The sequence below is a fragment of the Gavia stellata genome, chromosome 26 (genome assembly GCF_030936135.1).
Source record: "Gavia stellata isolate bGavSte3 chromosome 26, bGavSte3.hap2, whole genome shotgun sequence".
Classification (NCBI taxonomy): Eukaryota; Metazoa; Chordata; class Aves; order Gaviiformes; family Gaviidae; genus Gavia; species Gavia stellata.
The window spans coordinates 5075838-5095609 of NC_082619.1; the positions used below are offsets into that span (position 1 = coordinate 5075838).

The 19772-nt window shown below is 42.2% G+C and overlaps 1 protein-coding gene across 1 annotated transcript in view; it reads left to right on the top strand.

The window, feature by feature from the left end:
* The first annotated feature begins 665 nt into the window (after positions 1-665).
* The window catches only part of NCAPD3 (non-SMC condensin II complex subunit D3), a 28326-nt gene continuing 9219 nt past the window's right edge, over positions 666-19772 (top strand). Inside the window, exons 1-22 of the mRNA XM_059829603.1 lie at positions 666-789; positions 1147-1309; positions 2128-2301; positions 3185-3360; positions 3797-3858; positions 4126-4213; positions 5587-5720; positions 6445-6517; positions 7127-7252; positions 7460-7712; positions 8238-8321; positions 8469-8552; positions 11315-11388; positions 12323-12457; positions 13232-13452; positions 14899-15090; positions 15427-15524; positions 15652-15767; positions 17199-17306; positions 17846-17960; positions 18056-18163; positions 19186-19424. Coding sequence (XP_059685586.1) covers positions 2160-2301; positions 3185-3360; positions 3797-3858; positions 4126-4213; positions 5587-5720; positions 6445-6517; positions 7127-7252; positions 7460-7712; positions 8238-8321; positions 8469-8552; positions 11315-11388; positions 12323-12457; positions 13232-13452; positions 14899-15090; positions 15427-15524; positions 15652-15767; positions 17199-17306; positions 17846-17960; positions 18056-18163; positions 19186-19424 — 2628 coding nt within the window. The 5' untranslated portion in view covers positions 666-789; positions 1147-1309; positions 2128-2159. The remainder of the gene's footprint in view (positions 790-1146; positions 1310-2127; positions 2302-3184; positions 3361-3796; positions 3859-4125; positions 4214-5586; positions 5721-6444; positions 6518-7126; positions 7253-7459; positions 7713-8237; positions 8322-8468; positions 8553-11314; positions 11389-12322; positions 12458-13231; positions 13453-14898; positions 15091-15426; positions 15525-15651; positions 15768-17198; positions 17307-17845; positions 17961-18055; positions 18164-19185; positions 19425-19772) is intronic.

Below are 19772 nucleotides of genomic sequence, written 5' to 3' on the forward strand. Positions count from 1 at the left end.
GCACCTGGTGTCTGCTCCGAGGGGTGCGTGTGTCGTGTGTGGGGGGTGCGTGTGTCGTGTGGGGGGGGTGCGTGTGTCGTGGGGGGGGGTGCGTGTGTCGTGGGGGGGGGTGCGTGTGTTGGGGGGGGTGCGTGTGTCGTGGGGGGGTGCGTGTGTCGTGGGGTGGGGGGTGCGTGTGTCGTGGGGTGGGGGGTGCGTGTGTCGTGGGGGGGGGGTGCGTGTGTCGTGGGGGGGGGGTGCGTGTGTCGTGGGGGGGGGGTGCGTGTGTCGTGGGGGGGGTGCGTGTGTCGTGGGGTGGGGGGTGCGTGTGTCGTGGAGGGGGTGCGTGTGTCGGGGGGGGTGCGTGTGTCGTGGGGGGGGGTGCGTGTGGGGGGTGCGTGTGTCGTGGGGTGGGGGGTGCGTGTGTCGTGGGGTGGGGGGTGCGTGTGTCGTGGGGGGGGGTGCGTGTGTCGTGGGGTGGGGGGGGTGCGTGTGTCGTGGGGGGGGGGGGGGTGCGTGTGTCGTGGGGGGGGGGTGCATGTGTCGTGGGGTGGGGGGTGCATGTGTCGTGGGGTGGGGGGTGCGTGTGTCGTGGGGGGGGTGCGTGTGTGGAGGACACTTCGCGCCCGACACTTACAAACCATTTTTCCCTCAGCCTGGGCGAAGGCGGTCTGGGATCTGGATTTCACAGAGACGGAACCTCTGGATTCCAGGGTAGCGGAAGAGATCACAGGCGATGGGCTTGACGCTTTCACCTGGCTCTACCAGGCTCTGTCGCCGTTTGCTGCGGAGGACCACGAGAATAGAGAGGTAAGGCCCGTTGCGCTGGGCCGTGTTCTGCCTAACAGAGGTGGGGGTCCGGGGCCTCTCTGTCCTTCCAGTCTGTCCTGCCTTGAAATCTACAAAGTAGTCTGAGACTACGCTAGACAATTCTTGTCATGTGTGCCAGAATGCTTCAGAGGGAAGCTATTCCCAAGTTTAAAAAATATCTTTAAAATAATATAATAAATATACACTATAACACAACTATTTAAAATATATTTTTATATGTATTACATATCTCAGGGGTTGGTTGCAGTGGCAACCGTTAAAATGTGAATGCTAGCTACTAGTAGAGAGCTACGTTATTGCAGGATTTCTCACGATTACTCACGTATTTCCCCTCAGAATATCTGGATCTTGTTTGCCGAAAACGGCTTCTCTCATAATGCTCTCGTGGCTGTGTTGCACCACTTTGTCCAAGCGGGCCAGCGTAAAAGAGCTAATGCGCAGCAGAGGGTTTACGCTCTTCATGCGGCTGGGTTGTACTTCTTACTGCTGGAAATCCCAGGTGAGCGAAGGGATGTGCCTCTTTATTGTTGGATGAAACATCATTCAGGCAGAATCAGCTTTCTCTTATTTATAAGAATTCCAGGGGGAACAAGTGATGGCTTTTGAACTGTTCGCTTGATCTCCCCAAAATCCTTGGGGATCAAACTCGGCCATGGTGTTGAGTGCTGAACAGCTGTTACAGTCTGGTAGCAGCTTGGTCTCCTGTCATAAAGTGGCTTGAATGGTCCCCGCCCGGGTCTGCATTGCTGTGAATCTTCTTGGTAGTTGTGTGTCAAGGTCGACAGAGGAGCCTGCACGGTACACAGAGCTGAAATCGCACATATCCCTCAGGTTTGACAATAATACGCAGTGAAGGCAGAAGCTTATTCCTGTTCCTGCTCTGTAACTAGAGAGGATTTCACTGTACGGTGCTTTTGGATGGGTTCATTTGTGAAAACAGAAGTATTTGTTTAAAATAACCAGCAGTTGGAGTTTTCTAGCAGCTCGATTCACAGCAGTATCCTTTGGTATTCGAGGCTAATACACACTCTAAAGTTTTGCTGATCTTTGTTGTGCAGCATGTTACCAGCTAGAAGGGGTCAATCAGCTGGTGATCCTACTGGAGAATGTCATTGCTGATGACATGTCATCCTGATGCAGTTTGGCTTTGTTCAAGCAATTCTTTCTTCTTCTCCGGAACTCTCTTAGGCTCCCAGGACAATGCCTTTGTCCTGGCCACCTATTTGGCTGTCAAAGCAAATGGAGAGATGGCCAGAGGATTTGTTGCTGTCTCTGTATTTTGTCTGGAAGGTGACTGATGTTGTCTTTACTGGGCAGGCAGCGTAGCTAACCAGCTGTTCCATCAAGTGATGTTTGATAAATGTCTTCACACCCTGACGAAAAGTTGGCCTCAAGAACCAGATCTGATGAGGAAAAGAAAGAAGATGCACGCTCAAAGCTCTCAGACCAATACAAGAAGAAATAGAAAGAAAGGCAAACCGTGCAGAAATGGCAATGTAAGATGTTTGTGCAGTCTCTTCAGATATAAATCTCTGTTAATAAGCAAATTGTTGGCAAGCCATTTCACTTCTAGGTCAGTGTGATACTCTTCCTCTTTTTCACCCCTTTTTTTAATTCTTAACCTTTTATTCAGCAGTTCAGCTCTGCTCTTGATCCTCTACCTATTATTAGGAATTTCAGAGGTCTGATGATTCATTAGCTGCAGTTTCCTGGCTGCTGACTAATAGAAAAAATACAGCTTATTTGTCTGTGGTATATTGTTAGAAAGCTCAGTAGCAGAGGAAGAAACTAATTAATATCGGCTTCTTTGAGAGACATTCAAGTTAGTATGTGACCAGCTTCCAAATGGCATTTGAGTTTCCTTGCTGACTTACTCATGGGCGGTTAAGGGCTAAATGCTTTGGTTAGCTGTACTCAGCTGCAAGTTCTAACTTTTATATGTTGTTTTTTTTTAACGGAACTGAGGATTACACATCAGAAATCCTGAGGGAACATCGGTGCCGCGGGGTCATGACAAGCAATGGAAGAAGGTCATAGGCACAACGGGAATTACTTGAGATGAATCTCCAAGTGTCACATTAGAATTCAGATAATTGTCTTCAGTTCTGAAGGACTTTCTCCTTCAAAATGAGAGTAGGCTGTGTTGGAGCTTTCTTTTTTTTTATACCCAACTTTCCTCTTTCTGTCTGTTTTGGGTTTTTTCCCCTGTTAAGTGCGTTAACTGATCTGAAAGAAAAGATTTAGAATTTTGGATGTGAAATCGTGTAGGACCTAGCCTGAGAACTCTGTGAAGCACTGACATGTGCAAAAGAGATCAGCCAGTGCTGTGGGACAGGATGGTGCTCTTTCTCTTTTCTACCAATATAGATGGAAGAGGTGTTGGAAGAGGAGGAGGAGGAGGAGGAAGAGGATTGTGAAAATGTTTACTTTTCAACAGATGATCTTCTTCAAGTTCGCAACTCAATCTTCCTTCTTCTGAAAAACTTCTTAAGACTTCTACCTAAGTTCTCACTAAAAGGAAAACCTCAATGTGTGCAGAACTGCCTGCAGGTAATAAGATTCAACCCAAGGAACCTTATATCCCCTAACACGAACTTTTGGTGGATGCAGAGCACTCCATAGCCACGGGAGTGATGGCAGCCCCACCTTTCATAAACTGGTCCCCTGATTAGACTGTCCTGAGTGTAAATGTCGGAGCGGGGTGCCTGCTCCATGTCTGTCTCTTCTGCTTAGCCCTTGCTGGCTAGTGCCAGTCGAGCAGCTCGCGTTTTGCTCCGAGGTGCTTACCCCTCACCGTACCCAGCGGGGAAGATGCATGATATTGAGCCTCTGGGCTTTGGGGTCTGCTTATGTTCTGCTTCAAGGGAGGTACTGTCATTTGGAAGTTAGACTCAAGCTCTCTGTGGTCTGACCCCCAAGCATCCAAGCAGACCTGGGGGTCTTCCCCTCACATGAATTAGCTAAGCTTGGCTTTCTTTCCTTGCAGATCTTTGTTGAAATGACAAACGTTGAGCCAGTGGTACACGAGTTCGAGTTTTCAGCAACAATGTGAGCAAATAATGCTTAATGTTTATGCAGTGCTTTGCGCAAGTAAAGCGCTCAATGCTTATGTTGTTATTATCCTGTTTATATGAAAACGAAAGCAGTGATTTCTTTCGCTAAAGATAATTAGAACGTGTTCCACCTAGCTAACAGTAAACAACATTTAGCAAATATTGAATGTTTTCCAGTCAATGAGCACGTTTAGTTGTAATAGTTGTAGTAAATGTTTCTCTGATGAGAGATGAAGACGTCTCTTTGCCTTCTTTTGCTTAGGGACGTTAACAAAGCCAAGTACGTTCCCGAGCTGGCCTATCATGGACTGCGATTACTGTGTTCCCCTCTACACGGTTCAGAAGATAAGGTAAAAGTTGGACAAAATCTTTAAAATTCTCGCTGCTGTATTGAAAAGGAGTAGTTGTTTCTTTCCTTCTCTGCATGTCATTTTTGCTTGCGTGTGTTTTGCTTGTTAGATTAGTTTTATTTTTTGTGTGTGCGCCTGTCTTTGCTGGGTCAGAGGCAAGATGCTTTCTTCCACCCCAGTCCTTATTTACTTTGACTTGTATGATGATAATGCATTTCGTGATCATTGAATTCTGTGCTCTAGCGACTCTTGTGGCAAATGAATCGAAAACAGAGGATAGCTCCAGTGGCATTAGATCTCTGCATCTTAAAAAAGAGAATTCCAGGTTACTGCCTTTGCCTGGAATTTTCTTGTTTCCTGCTAGGTGGAGCTCCAGCACTGCTTGGGAGCGTGCTGTGGCATTGGGTTGTGCAGCAGTGAAGCATGGTGGGGAAGCGTTATGCGCAGATGATGGTAAGCAGGGCTCATTCGCATTCAGAGAATATTCTGTCATCATGGAACATCCAGTTCTACCAGAAACGTGTCTGCAGCTTTACATTTTTATTTTGTTAAATTGTCAAGTCAAGCACACTGTGTCATCTCCCACTTATCTGTGCGCTGCTCCTGTGGATGGGGCTTTTGAACTTTGGGTGTGACCGTGCTGCTGTGTTCATGACTGTCTGTAAACCCATCTGAACTAGTTCTGAGCTAGCAAGCCAGGGTATTAGCGGCTGTCTAGTCAGGAAAGCCTGGAGCTTGGTACACGCTAATCTGACGTATACCCGAGTGTCTGCCCAGCTTTGGCAGCCTTAGACCTGTGTGTTTCAACCTCCTTGGCTTCTCAGCGCACCACAGGCTTTTTGGAATTGTTGATGTTTGTGGTATCAGGAAGATGTCATAGCTCCCCTTCTCACAGCCGCCTCATCTTCCCTGCCTCTCCTGTTTGACTGCTTGGTGAACATCAGGATAACGAGGCGTGCTGTGGTCCCAAAAGCGTGGCAGGGAGGAAGTTCCAAAAGTTCAAGTGCGCATGGTGGTAAAAACATGCATTTAGTTTAAGATGTATTCTGTGCAAACCCCAGTGAATTTCCTCAAATTCTGAATGTTTCTGACAAATTGAAGTCCGCTGCTTTGAAGGGGATCTGTTGATGTTGTCAGGAAGCCCTTCTTAGGCCTTACTGGACTTGTATGAGAACATCACAGCTAGGAAAGATGTTGTGTGTATTAATGGGTCCTTTTTGACTTATTCTGCTAGGAGTCGTATTTTGACAGGTGCTATTATTTGGATGTAAGTTTGGTTCAGAATTATTTCATAAACCTGGTCAGAATGCTTACCCATGGGCTCCAGTTGCTACTGAAATGAACCTGAAAGTAACCTTTTTTTTTTTCCCCAGATTCTTCGTAGTGTCTTCCAGCGAATCCTCAATGTCATTCTTATGGTGGAAAGTGGCACGAGTTCCAGACGCGCAGTCCTTGCAATCACATCGGCTGTGATCAGTGCCAGGAATCAGGCTATAAAATTCATCAGGTGAAGTACAGAGCTCTGGTACTACCCTTCCCGCGTATGTCTGCTCTTTCTTCTGGCAAGCCTTCACTTTACTGTTTAGTTGATAAAGGGATGAGACAAACTGGCACTGACTTTGAAGTTGTTTGTGCAAATGAGGTTTAATTAAAATGTCTGTAATGGGAATTTACTGAACTTGCTGGCAGAGGGGAAAGAAGGTGCTGTTTGACAGCAAAGTGGCAGCGAGTGGAAGGAACCTACCTTCTGTATTTTGCTTTGTGTCAATTTTTCAGGTCTTGTAGTTTACTACAAAGTATCGTAAAGAAGATAAAAGGTTAATATGTAGCTCATTTCTCCTTAGTTCTTTGCTTTCTCCTGCTTAAAGAGATGTTTTGCCTATGTTTATTATTCCCCCTGTGTGGGGATCCATGTTGTTGGCAAGTGTAGTTTGTCCAGAGATCCCCAGGCAACATATAGTAAGTACACTGAGAATAAAGCAGCTTTTTATATTGTCCTTCTACTTGTAGAAGGTATTGGAAGAAATGTTTTCTGCCTGCAGAGCCAGGTTAATGTAGAAAGTAAGCAGGCCTGCTCTCTGACCATATCCTGTTGCACTAGTGCTTGTCATTCCAGAACACGCACTTTTCCTGACTTTTGAAATGCATTCCAAAAGGAATGTCCTTGACTTCATTTTTGCTCTGTTATAAACCCAGCCTTATTAAAATCTGCTGCTTTTTCTTCTGTGCAGTTCTGTAGTAGATGAGCTGAAAGAAGTTGTTTTTCCTGTTCTTCGAATATTACTGCAACATATCTGTACCAAGGTATGCTAAGCTTTGCTGCATCTTAAGCTGAAGAACTCATGTGTGCATACATTGCAGTATCTGTAATAGTTAGGAAATCCATTTTCACAATGTTTTGTAAGGAATTAAAATATTTGAATCATTTGCAAACTTCTTGACAGCCCGATTGCATTTTGTGTTGATCTTTATCGGGGTTTTCAGACATCTTAAAAATAGTGTCACACTCTAGAAGAATACTGAGGGTGAACACTTCCCCCCTCATTCACAATCAATTGTACCCTATATTTGACCTTTCCTAAATTTGCAGTTACTTTTACCACTGTTTTGGTAGAGGAAAATGAGGATTATGAGAGCTCTTTGCCTAGCTAACTATCTGAAGACTGCCATGTAGAAATACTGCCTCTGGATTTAATCTAAGCTCCACCTTTGCCTTGGGGAATTTGCTGCGTGATTGTGGATGAGTGCTGAAGTAGTGATCAAGGAAGCTGTGATTGTTCTCCCAGTCCTTGCTGAATGTGACCGTATTGCCTCATGAAATAAAAAATACTTCTCTTAGGTCCTAAAATGCTGTTCTGGCTTCTAGGGCAGAGCGTCAAAATATCATACCATGCAATTGCCCTTGTTTTTCAGGTCCCAGATAAGGCTGACTATCGCACATATGCTGCACTGGCCTTGGTGAATTTGCTGAATAAACTCCCTTGTATAGAGTTTGCCGACTTCATCGCTTGGCTTTATAAATACTCACGCAACATTAAAGTAAGTACATCTCCTTGATGCGCCAGGGTTCAGATACAGCAGTATTTTGAAGATGAAGGGTCCAATACCAGCACTGAATAGCATTGTTGTTATTGCTGGTACCTAAAAGCAAGTAAACTGAGTAGGCAAGCGAGTAAACTGAGCAGGCAATGCTTGTGTCTCTGCTTACATTAACAGAGCACCTTGTGTGCTTGTTCTTCCAAACAGGTTGCCTACAGAGTGTTTGCTCTAGATGTAGCGTTAGCTTTGTTGGATGTGCCAGAGAGGAACTTGGACAGCTCGTTGCCCCTGGATCATCAGAAGTTTCTAAAGCATAAGTTTTTAGTACAGGTCATGGTGTTTGGCCGGTGTTCAGACAAAGCACCTGTAGTCCGTAGCAAAGCTTTAAGCAGCTTTGCCCACTGTCTCGAAATGAAAGCTGCTGCTACCTTGGACAGTATACAGGACTTATTACAAAGCTGTAAGTATTATGGATAAATGAGATAGTGAAAATATTTCTTGAATGTTCTGGGGAATAATTACTGGGAGATAGGAGAACTCTTCGTCAGGAACTTAAAAATCTGCACGTAGTGTCCTTGGGTATTGTGTCATAGAAGCAGTAATAGATGAGGCTTGTTACTCATGAAGCCTTATATTTGGAAGGGATTTATTCTTGTATATTGGTTCTAAATAGATTCCTCCATGAGATACCTCTGAAGGATATTTACAGACGACTGAAATTGCTCATTGGAAAAAAAAAAAAAAAAAAGTTGATTCTTGCCTGACAGTTGATTAAATCTTGAGTTGCCTTTTCCTTCTGCTAAGTTGTTTTGTTCGTGATTGGCATTCTGAACTCCCTCAGGTGTGGTAAAGGCCAGATGGCAGAATTCAGAAGTATGCACATAGCATCCTACGGTTAGATTACTTGCTTGAAAAAATTTGGAATGACAGAATATCTGGAATTAAAATACTTCATTTAATTTCTTTTTTTATTTCTTTTTGGCAGCCTCTGACCATACAGTTTTGGAAGCAGACACAAACACTGAGAGTTTGATAGTCAGTGCAGAAGGTACAGAGTCATTCCCTTATAGTAAGTGTCAGGCTTTTCTTGGCATGCCACTTTCTAAAAATATCTGTAAAACGTAGGGCATGCATGAGGCTCTCTGTTTAACAGTGAGCCATCTTGCTGGGTGAACGTGTGCCTTTTTTATTCTTAAACTTTTAACTTTTCTTTCAGCTATGTCCAACCATCCACTGAAGACCTTACCGACTTTCAAAACTATTGAGTTGACAGACAGCAGCGCTACTGCTGTGCTTGATGGTATGTCAAATTTATACTAGCCTTTTCAGATAACTTTTCAAAACCTTAATTGAAATTAGACTTTCTGAAGTGTATTCGTTGTCCATTTTTCAAAGAAAGTGGAGAGAGCTTTCTGTAGAGCTGTTAAAAAGCACTTATGGGTGATGAAGGGGGCGGAAGTGCCAGCCATAAAGAAATACTATTTCCACTCAAGTCTGAAAAATACATTTAATCTTGAAATACTGATGTTCATTTGTACTAATATGGTGGCAACACTTGTTGAAAAGCAGGTAATTTATTCTTTCCAAAAAGGATGGTAATTGATGTGGAATATACTACTTGTTACTCTATAAATTGAAGGGTAATTAAATCTCTTGCTCCAGTGTGCAAAGAACTAATATACTTTTGCTACATAAACCACAGCCCCTTTGGCTAGCACTGTTATGTAGGGAAGAATTCACGTCTCTGCAGCATCAGGTATTGGCTGGAGTTGAAAGCAAAGTGTGAGATTAAATAGACTGATGCTGAATGGCAAGCAGCTAGTTCTAATTTGTTGATAGCCTGAAATCAGCATGTAAGTTGGCTTTTGTGGCCACGATGTTCCTTCTTTGAATCTTTTCCTTTCTTTTCCTCTTGTGTGTAAAAGCTTTTCTTCCTAACCTTGAGGCCTCTGCCAGTATCTTTGCTCCGAGTTCTTGCTGTTCACCTCTCTTGAACTGCTGACAATTCAATTCGCTGCTTAGTTCACATCATGCATTTGTGTCTTTTGTTACACGTCTCATGCTGCTCTTCACATGGGATCTCTCTCCCTATCTCCATGAGCCAGGCTCCAGTCTTCTCCATTGAAAGCTTTCTTTTAAAACATTTCGCTGATAAATTGCGTTAATCTGCTCTCTCAGATAGAAAAGTCCTCCAGGCCACTTAAGGTATCGTGTATTCCCTGTTTAGTTGCAGACTCCTTGTGGCAGAGGATGCCTGGTTTTGTATCTGATACCCAGCTGAGCTTACACTTGGCACTTGGCAAAACAAATTAAGAAAAGGATTGGATGAAAAAGGACTGTCTGGAGCTCAGGAGGATAGCTGAAATGCAGGGCTCTCCGAGTCAGTCAAGGTGCATTAGCAAAGCTGTCTGGCACGTGCTTGTGTTTGGCTTATGCCTGTGCTAATTTTGCACTTTTATGAAGACCAAACAGCTTATATTTTACAAGCGAAATAAATCTTAGCCGAGGATAGTCAGAACATGCTAAATGCACAAGGGCAAAGATAAGAAGGGTAGGGATAATCTGCAGGGGGAAGTATGCACTGCAGAATTACCACTGCCCAACAGTATACAAACGTTATGTTCCCTTGATAGTTCTCAGCCATTTAGAACTCAGGGTTTTTGTTTGGTTGGTGGGGTTTCTTTGGGTTTTTTTCCTCTTTTCTATGTCACTGTGAGTAAAATCAATGTCAGTTGGCAAAGTGTGATTATTTTAGCAGATTTGATCACCTTCACAAGAGCTGGATTATTTTAATGCCAAAATCTTGCAATGAAAAGGTTCTGTACTTTTTCTGTCAAGCTCTTCGCAGGACAAAGATGCAATCGAAGTTAGCTGCCCATTAAGAAAGCGCAGATCAAAGTCCCTTTGCTTCCTTTGGTGAAAATTTATTTTCAAACTACTTAGGATTAGTCACAGGGAACTAATCAAATTTCTTAATGGCAACAGAGTGGATCTCCACGTGAATCTCTCTAAGTAACAGATCTCCGGATTTGGCATATATTTGGGAAGTCTTACTTAATGCTGCAAGAAATCTAACAAGCAGCAATAACTAGAAACCTTAAAAGCAAGGGTAAAATGCTTGAAGTCAGTATTGCCAGTTTGTCAGTAGTCCATCTGAATGATTCAAAAGGCAAGGAATAATTGATTGTGGCTCTGTGTCTTCAGTTGTGTGTCATTTAATAAACTGTCATCTTGATCATGTATTTTTCCTGACAAATAGGTATGAATATGGCTATGAAAAGTAAAATTTGAGGCCTGACATGACATTCAGGCAGGGGAGATGTGTTCTGGTTTCCTTGTAGACTCTTGGGTTCTTCTTTGCAGCTGCCATTCTGCAGCCTCAGGGAATTCAGTCAGTTCATATATGGGGTAATTTCCCCCCTGTAAAACACAGCAGTTCATATATTAGTACTTTGTGGAGCTCTGAGGCATAACTCACAAAAGGTTGTAGGCGTTCTGAGCTCTTGGCATACAAGTCTGTTAACCTGTCTGGGGTCTGCGATGGATCTATCTGTCTGTCGTCTGCCCTCAACATGCTTTTCCCACAGATGGCAGGGTTACCTGTGCTACAGACTTTTGTTAGAACTGTGTGTGATTCATATGATGAGCTTTCAAACTGTGAAGGTAGCCTAACATCTTTTATGTAGAAAAATAAATAGGTTAGAAATTACAGATTGATATTCTTTTTTTTTTTTATTATTTTTGCTGCGTGTCTTGAATGATTTGGTATACCACTTTCTTTTGTGCTATGTCCTAAGAGATATTTTCAAACTAAAGAACTTGGAAAAATGGTTGGTTTGGGTTTTTTTCCCTCTGGCTTATACCTCATTCTGAATTATTTTGGGTGTTTTTTTGTTGGGCTTTGTTCGGTCCTCCTCTCTTGCCCTCTGAAAGTCTTGGGCAACAAATTGTTGCTCAGTTGAGTTCCAAGCTGTATTCCACCTTGCTGCTGCGCAGTGTTCAGCGTGCTAGTGCTGCTAAACGGTGGTGTGGGTAATTTCTTTTCGTCACGGTTTTGGATAGGAAAAGAAGTCATGGCCATGCTGAGATTGAGAGCTGGGGATGAGAAACCCAACGTGAGGAAATCTGCTCTCCAGGTACGGTGTTTCTTGCATGCTTCCCTGTTCTCAGTGATTACCCAGAACGCCGTTAAAATAATGAGACCATAGTACCGTAGCAAACTGTATGTAACTTTGCCCACCTGTAGCTTCTTGCTATTCCTGCAGAGTGCCTACAGGCCTTCAAAAGGTCTTGTTTACTAGTTCCTGATAAGTAAATAATGCAAGCATGATGATGGAAAATTTTTCTAGTACTCTTGCTGGCATTCTCTTATTCCGTCATTTAGAAAGAGAGGCTCTTTTCAAATGTCAATAGGCATTTCAATTAAGCGACTTCCTCATAAACTGAAGCATATTAGCTGCTTAGTTTGTTTTGACCTTGTTAACAAAGAGATTAGGTTATATCCAGCCTCTTTTTGAGGTATGCATTGCATTGCTTGTTGCTCAATTTTTTTGATGAAGCCATTAGCTTTTAAAGAGATAGGCTTCAATGAAAACTTTGTTGTTTTAAAAAATAGACATCTGCTGTTGACTGCGTTCCTCTGTCAGTCCTCTTCACCCCAACTCTTACCCCTCAGTTCACACGCTGATTTGAGCCTCTCAAGTTAAGGCTTTACAATTGTTTTGTTTTGATGCTTTTTTTATTTAAAAAAAAATAAAACCCCCCTCTTCCTTATTACCAGGTAAAAGACGTGGTTCATACAAGAGATATATTATTTTCAAGCGGAATTTGTGCCATTCAGTCTATCCAAATGCTGTTATAAAATCGGAATGACTGAAAAGATGCTTTCTGTTTCATTCTACATCTCTGGTTGTGCCAAATACTCATAAATTGTTAATGTGATGTTTCGCTCTCGGTGAGATAAATTAATCTCCAGTTACAGTTGGTAGGGGGTAGATTGTATTTTTGATTTGCTATTCGATGCGCGTGGCCTGTATTCCCAACAAAGTTATGCTGGTATTTGACTGCCAGGTTTTTATGAACATCCTGAAGCACAAAGTGATCCCTTGTACCGCAGAAGATTTGTCCACTCTTCAGGATCGTTGCCGGGACCCTGCCGTTTCTGTGCGGAAGCAGGCCTTGCAGTCTATAACAGAGCTCCTTGCGGTGAGAAAAAAGGACCATGAACTCCTATGCAGACCTGAGATGAGCAAACTGTGGGTTAAAAGAAGGAGGAAACAGACAAACCTGGCACATGTCACTTGTTCATTCAGTGAATTTCATTTTATGATTGTGTCTTAATTTTTTTTATTACCTTTTGGCTTGGAAGTCATGACTTATTCTTATACATACTTGTGATTTATGTAGGATGCTTCCAACTGTTGGAAACATTTGTTTTCCTGGCTCTTGATTTATGTGTCATGGAGAAAATGTTTATGTTGCTGGCCTTCTCAAGTTAAAAAAAAAATCTGAATCACTTTACTAAGATGTAATGTGTAGATGATAGCACTGCAATATTTTTCCTTTTCTGTTTAGTCACAAAGGGTTAGTAATTTACACTTGGAGCATAGGGTTTATATTAGGCAAAGGTCTTTTTTTTTTTTTTAGTGTTAAATCATCTGCTGTACAGCTTTATTGCGATACTGTTATAATTATTTATAGGGTTTCAAAGCAAAGTATTACAGTACTTTAGCAGGAGCATCAGGTAGCTTGATCATTGATACGATCAAATACCTTGTGGTGTCAAGGAGATACAAGTTCCTGTCCCATATGCTGCCATGTTGCAGTGCTAGTTGAGCAGTATGCTGGGGTTTATTAAAATTTATTTTCAAACTTAGTAGCTGACTCTGGAGGTTACTAGGCCTTTGCTGATCTCACCCCTGTGTATAGGATCCTATAATGATTTTAAAATGTTTCTAATACAACGTGTGTTTCTCTCAGTCTCAGCACAATAATGTTCTAGTGCAGAAGGCGTGGTTAAATGGAGTGGTGCCTGTTGTGATGGACACTGAAAGTTCTGTCCAAGAAAAGGCCTTGGATTGCCTTGATCAGCTCTTGTTGCAACATATAAAACACTATAATAAATGCAGGAGTGAAGATGGAAAGCAGGCTCTAGCGTGGGATCTCCTTACCCTCTTGACTTCAGAAAGCCAGGAGCTGAAGTAAGTGCATTTTTCCTTTCATTGTGGGCTCTGATGGCTTTTCCGTAACAGCCCTTTGTCAATGTGTCGGATGTTTTTATTGCCTTTACTATGTTAGCATTCACGGACAAAATCCAGACTTTTTTTTTTACTTTTAATCCTGTTAGAATACACAACTTTTCCTTTACAGAAGGAAATTCCTTATTGACTGGAGGACTAAGATAAGAGTATGAGTTTATACTCTCAGCGCTCTCTGTGTGGCCACAGACCTTTAGGTATCATAGTTGATGTATTGTTTAAATGCACGTGCCATCTATTGTGCAAGGACAAGAAACTGAATTTATTGGGGTGGGATTTTTTAAGCTATATGAATTCCCTGCTTGAAACAGTCAGTATAAGTGCATGTTATAGCTAGAGATGGAAACGTGTTGCGAGGGGCTTGTGTTGCTGTGCCAGTTACTGGGACAGAGGACAAGCTGGCAGCTGGTGAGAAGAGTGCAATTTTTTTTTTGTGTCAAGTATTTTCGCTTGCTGCTCTTGTTACCTGTGCTCTCTCCCTGAACTCGAGTGTTCATATACAGGAGTGTTGCATGCTGTTCTTGATGTGTTGATAGCAGCATGAATATTTAAGTCAAATGGAGGTGTTCTGATGACAGAAGTAAGAGAGGATATACAAAGAAAGGAGAACATTGCCTTTTATTAATTCTGATGTACAATATGTTACTTGTCTTATGACAAATAGAATTATTCTGCCTTTTGCAGAATGCTGTGGGAAGAAGCAGAAGAAATGGGATGACACACAGTATGACAAGGACACAACATTGATTAAAGACAGCTGTATGTTTATTAGTCAACAGGGCATAATAGCTCAGAAATAGAAAATGAGACACTGGTTGTGCTGCCTTGCCAATCTGTGAAGCTGTCAGTGTTCTAATTTGGGCTATTTTATAACATAGTTTGCAGATTCATGGCACCTTCTCCTTCGTGACCTTAGAGTACCTTGCAGCTTGATAAATCTCAGAACTCTTTCAATGTAAAGTAGGTAGCTGGGGTTAAATAGAAAAATGAGCAAGTTAAGGTGCCTTAACATTACTGTATCCTGTCCCAATATGGGTATTAAATAACAACTACTAGAAGGTCTTTGTTACAGATTGCTCAAATTCTGTTTTCTTTATTTGTCGTGGTATCAGTTGCACCTTCTGTCTTATTGACACAGAGCACTACATCCATGCTTGTATGCCAGGTCTGTAGTGCGTCAGGATTATGAACTGAAAGACTGAAAATATTGCTAGTAAAATACATAGTAGGAATCCCCCCATATTCTCAGTAGTGGGAATGCCAAGCGATAGCATCTTTGTTGTGTTACCGAGTGTAACCTCGACAGGGATGTTGGATTTTACTGCCAATGTCTAAGACCAAGTGTTTTGTTTACTCCTCCTTTAACTTACTTTTCTTTCTTCCTTGTAGCCGTTATTTGAACAAAGCTTTTCATATGTGGTCCAGACAGAATAAGTTCACGTCCACTTTCATTAATAATGTCATGTCTCACGTGGAAACAGAACATGCTGTAGCGGCTTGGATGTTGCTTGCTAAGGTGGCAGGTTCTTCACCCAAGCTGGATTATTCCAAGATCATTGAATCCTGGGACAATATCAGCAGGTATATGTGTGCTTTGAACTCCATTCTGCTGGAAAGAGATGGGGGTGAAGAGCAGGAACAAAGCAAGTGAGCACTTTCTGTCCTTCCACGGGCAGATTGCTGTTTAGCTGCTTAGATAACAGTTCTTTGTATAGGCAATCGGTCCTGCAGCTAGGAGGCAAGCAATGGCCCACAGATTTGTGTAGTAACCAACTCTTACCTTAAGCCTTTTGAGTTTTCATTTGGTTTGGCAGGTCTGCCTTAATAATGCATATCCCAGATGAAAGGATTTTTCTACGGTGATTTGGTGTTGTTCTTTAGCGTTAACGTTAGTTTGTCTGCACCACTATTTTTCAGGCAGCAGAACGTGAGTACTGATACTACAGGACATATACTGTGTGTCATCGGTCATGTTGCAAAGCACCTTCCTAAAAGCACGTGTGAGAGGCTGATTGGTGAGTGGCCCTGAGAAACTGCAGAGGGGGAGGCGGGGTTCATGCCTCTCGTCTTAACAGTTGTTTCTCCATAAGCAGTTGATAAGCTTAGAAACTGCTTATTTTACGTGTGTGATCTCGTTTTCAGATAATATCAAGTGCTGGCTGAGGGAGTCTCAGTGTCCCTTGGAGGTGATTAGCCCAGCTGTAGAAACTCTGCAGAAGCTCTGCCATGCATATGCAGATGTGCTGGAGGAGGCACAGGTGTGGCTTAAAATACATGTTTTAAAATAGCTTGTTTCACACTTAGGCGGGCTGTCTCTTGAAGGCAGCTTCAGTCTCCAGTCTGTCCGTTGATTAGCTCTCTAAACAAAGAGGATCTGACTCCAACAGCAACTTGAGTCTGTTCTGCTCAGCTCTCTTACTTGCTTTACTATAGTCATGCTCGAGAACATCCTGTAACTAAGGATGGACTTGTCAGAAATCTTCTTTCTTCAGAAGGATTTTTTTTTTTTTCCCCACCTGAAATACCTTGCATTTGCCTTCTGTCAAAGTTTACAGAATTCCTAAAGGAGACCTATTGCTGTGCGTTTATGATATCAGCTATTTCTCAGGCTTGGTCCAGTTTGAAGCTATAGGTTTATGCTATAAGCTCTGATTATTCTTTGTCAGAGCTGCTGTAGATACATGTGTTTTCTAGACCTCTTTCATGGGACCAAACAGGGAGTTAATAACACATCATTTGCACATTTCTCTTTTCTGCTCCCATTTGTTTTATGCCATAGCTTTGTTCCCCTCCTGTAGTGAGAAGGTAGGCTATCTTTTGCTGGTAAATAGAGATCTCAGCCTGAGCACAGTCGCAAAGAAGCTAAAACTGATGCAGGTCTCTCTTGCTAATGATTTCTCTTTGTGTATGTGTTTATATTTCTCTTTCAGTATTGATGACAGCTATTTTATAATGGACATCCCAATAAAGTTTAGTAAATAGTAGGCAAAACTGCAGACACTGTGCTTCAGAAGCCAGGGTGGATTGATGGTTTCTGGTCTTTTTTTAAATTGACAGTCAGAAAATCCTCCCTTGTAGGTATAGTCATCACAGTATGCTGGCTTACAACCAAATGCAGATGTTCCTGTACATTGGTCACTTTACCAGTTCTAATAGCTTAGCTGCCATACATAAATGTATTTGCTTTCTTATGTTACCAGTTTTAGGTGGTAGAAAAAGAGAAATGATGCTTTATTTTCATCACAGCCTGGTAAATGATTAGCTTCTTTGTTTCCCCTCCACCCCTTGGAATTCGCATTGTATTTTCATTTGAATGGAACAGCATTTTCCAAACAACATTTAAAAATTCACACAGACAACCTTAAATGTGTTGGATATACATGAAACAGTTGCCTACATCCTTTTTGTTTAAATCTGTGTGATTTCTATAATGAAGTAAACTTAGGCCTGTGGATCATTAAAACCCAGATTCTCCAAGGTGTTTTGACACTTGCACACATCCTTTGATGTGCAGGAAGAATTTTTAAAGCTCTAAAGCACTGTCTGATTGATTTCAATAGGACCTAGATTATTAAAAGCATATAAGGACTTTCAGATTAGGGATTCATGTGCAGACAGATATTACAGCTACATTTTGTTTAATTAATAAAGTGCTGGACTAATTTTTATTTTATTTAATTACGGAACAGGAGCTGCTCAACCAGGTGTGTGGAGATTTAGTATCCACCTGTGAAAGCTATATTTCAAATATAGTCCTCAAAGAGGATGGAGCAGAGCAGCTGCAAGAAGATCTCTTGGTAAGTTTAGTACCCCTTCACAGATTGGTCAAAGGATGTAGGTGTTCTTGAAATTCGTGTTCCTTAAAGTTCACACCAGTAACTCTGTTACACAGGAAAATACCGATGAGCATGCCTTGTGTGTAAGCTCATAATGAAAACTGGTATTTATGGGCCTGGGAGCATACAACGGTTTTATACATCAGCAGTTGCTTTAAGGATATGATACCCCATGTATTTTTAATAAAATGACATGTTTTTTCTTTGCTTTTCCACTCATACTTCTTAGATGAGCTGTTTGGGAGATAAGTCTGTAAAACTCATAGAATGCTTTGAGGAGTGTTTCAATATTATCAGTAGATGTGTAGGGGTTATAGCACATTAAATGCCCGCCCCCCTTTCTGTTTCAAAGCTTCACCTTCTCTTCTCTAGCCACTGTCTTCTTGAAAGGACTGAGGGAATTTTAAGTTCTTTTTGGAGATGTACCATACCGGCTCCTGCTGACTTAATTTGCAGCTCATCCATTGCCTTTTGACTGCAGTGTTGCTTTTTCTCTGTAGGTGAGACACCTCTTCATCTTGGGTGAGGCTGCACAGCTGTGTCCAGCCAAAGTGGAGAAACGCGTCTTTCTTTTGATTCAGTCCATTCTGGCTTCTTCTGTCAGCGAGGATCAATGTGAGGCTCTCTCCATACTGCCTTTAATTTGGCATTTACAGACAACACTGTTTACTGGAAAAGCATGTTTTCATTCCTGACCTGTTCTTTCCCAGTGTCTAGTTCTGTAGATGGTGAGGAGATTCCAGCTTCTCAGTCACTGTCCCAGTTCAGAGGATCAGCCATGCCTCCAGTGGTCAGAGCTCATGCATTCATTACTCTAGGTAAGTGCCATCCTGCAGCAGAAGCCTGCCCTCGTGTACCCAATTCTCAGCTTTTCTGGTTAAAGTTCTGCTCAAAAGCTGTGTCAGTTGTAACAGATAGCCACAGTGCTCAATGTTTGCATTGCCTCAGCTCATAGCTTTTGGCAATGCAAATATCCATGGTAACAAGTCGCACAAACCATAAAAATACTGCCATCTATGTGGCTGCTTCTCAAGGTGGTTAATGCATTAATAGTGATTAATAATGAGCAACGTCCTTCAGAATTGTACTGTCCTTGCACTTGGAGTTGGTTGCTATCTGGCTGAAGGATCATACATGTAGTAAGGTGCTCAACAGAGGATGAAGAAAACTTAGTGCTTTTGGTACAGTTTAGAGCAGAATGACTGCACGTAGTTACTTGTTTTCCTCAGCATGAACGAAGAGCTGCTTTGTGATAAAAGCCTGGTCGAATCTACATCTCCAGTATTTTGGAGGGTACTAAGTGAAAGTTCCAGTTTTGCAGTACCTCTGTGGTTAGGAACAAGTCTCTTCTCTTGCAGATAGATTGTAGTGTTCTTTCCTTAACTGCTTTGGGAAGCTTAATACTTTTGTACAGAGCTTAGAAACAGTTAGGGAGAAGTAATGTTAGAATGCAGGATATTTTATATTAAGTTGGTTTAGTGATGCTCTTAGAGGTGGGTGTCTCCCTGCTATGCCTATGACAGCTGGGGCTGTTCTTTTTAGCTGCTTTGAATAATACCCTGTACACAGAAATAGTTCTCTGTGAAGGAGGGAATTTGGCATAGAGACCCACACTATAGGTCTAAGAGGAGTTTGGAAGAACTCCTTGAAGTATCATTTCTTTGAGAGATCGTGCAGATTGCTCATCAAGTTTCAGCATGTGTTTCTTGTTTATTCCCCTGTTTGCTTCCTGATTCCTTTCTCGGCTCATACTGGATTCAAAGGAGGCAGTAAGCTGGGCTGTGGTGGTTGGGAAGAGGAATATATTCAGAGCACTGACAGTCTCGCCCCTGTTTCACAGGTAAATTGTGTTTACAGCATGAGGATCTGGCAAAGAAATGCATTGCAGCTCTAGCTCGAGAACTGGAGGTGTCACATGATGTGGCTGTTCGCAATAACGTTGTCATCGTTATGTGTGATCTGTGTATCCGCTACACATCCATGGTGGACAGATACATTCCCAACATTTCGCTCTGTCTGAAGGACCCAAATCCCTTCATCCGTAAGCAGACGCTGATCCTGCTTACCAACCTTCTGCAGGTAAATAGAGGTCCTAAGCATGTATCTGCCAGCCTGCTTCATGTACCTCTGTTGTGCTGAATACTGGCAACCTGACCAGTGGGTGTATTGCTTGTACCTTGATTAATCTACATTTAATCAAGAAGACTTTAAACTATGTATTTTGTTACTGCTTTTTTTTTTTTTTTTGCTAGCTGGGCAGAAATCGTATCAAGGACATTTAACACAGTTGGATAATGAGATTATTTTTAGTCAATGGTTACCTCTTTTCTTGTCTTCTCTTTGTTTCTTTGAATTCTCTTCAATTTCACTCCTATATGAATGAATATAACAAGCATCACAACACCTTTTTCTCCTACTGTCTCTGCT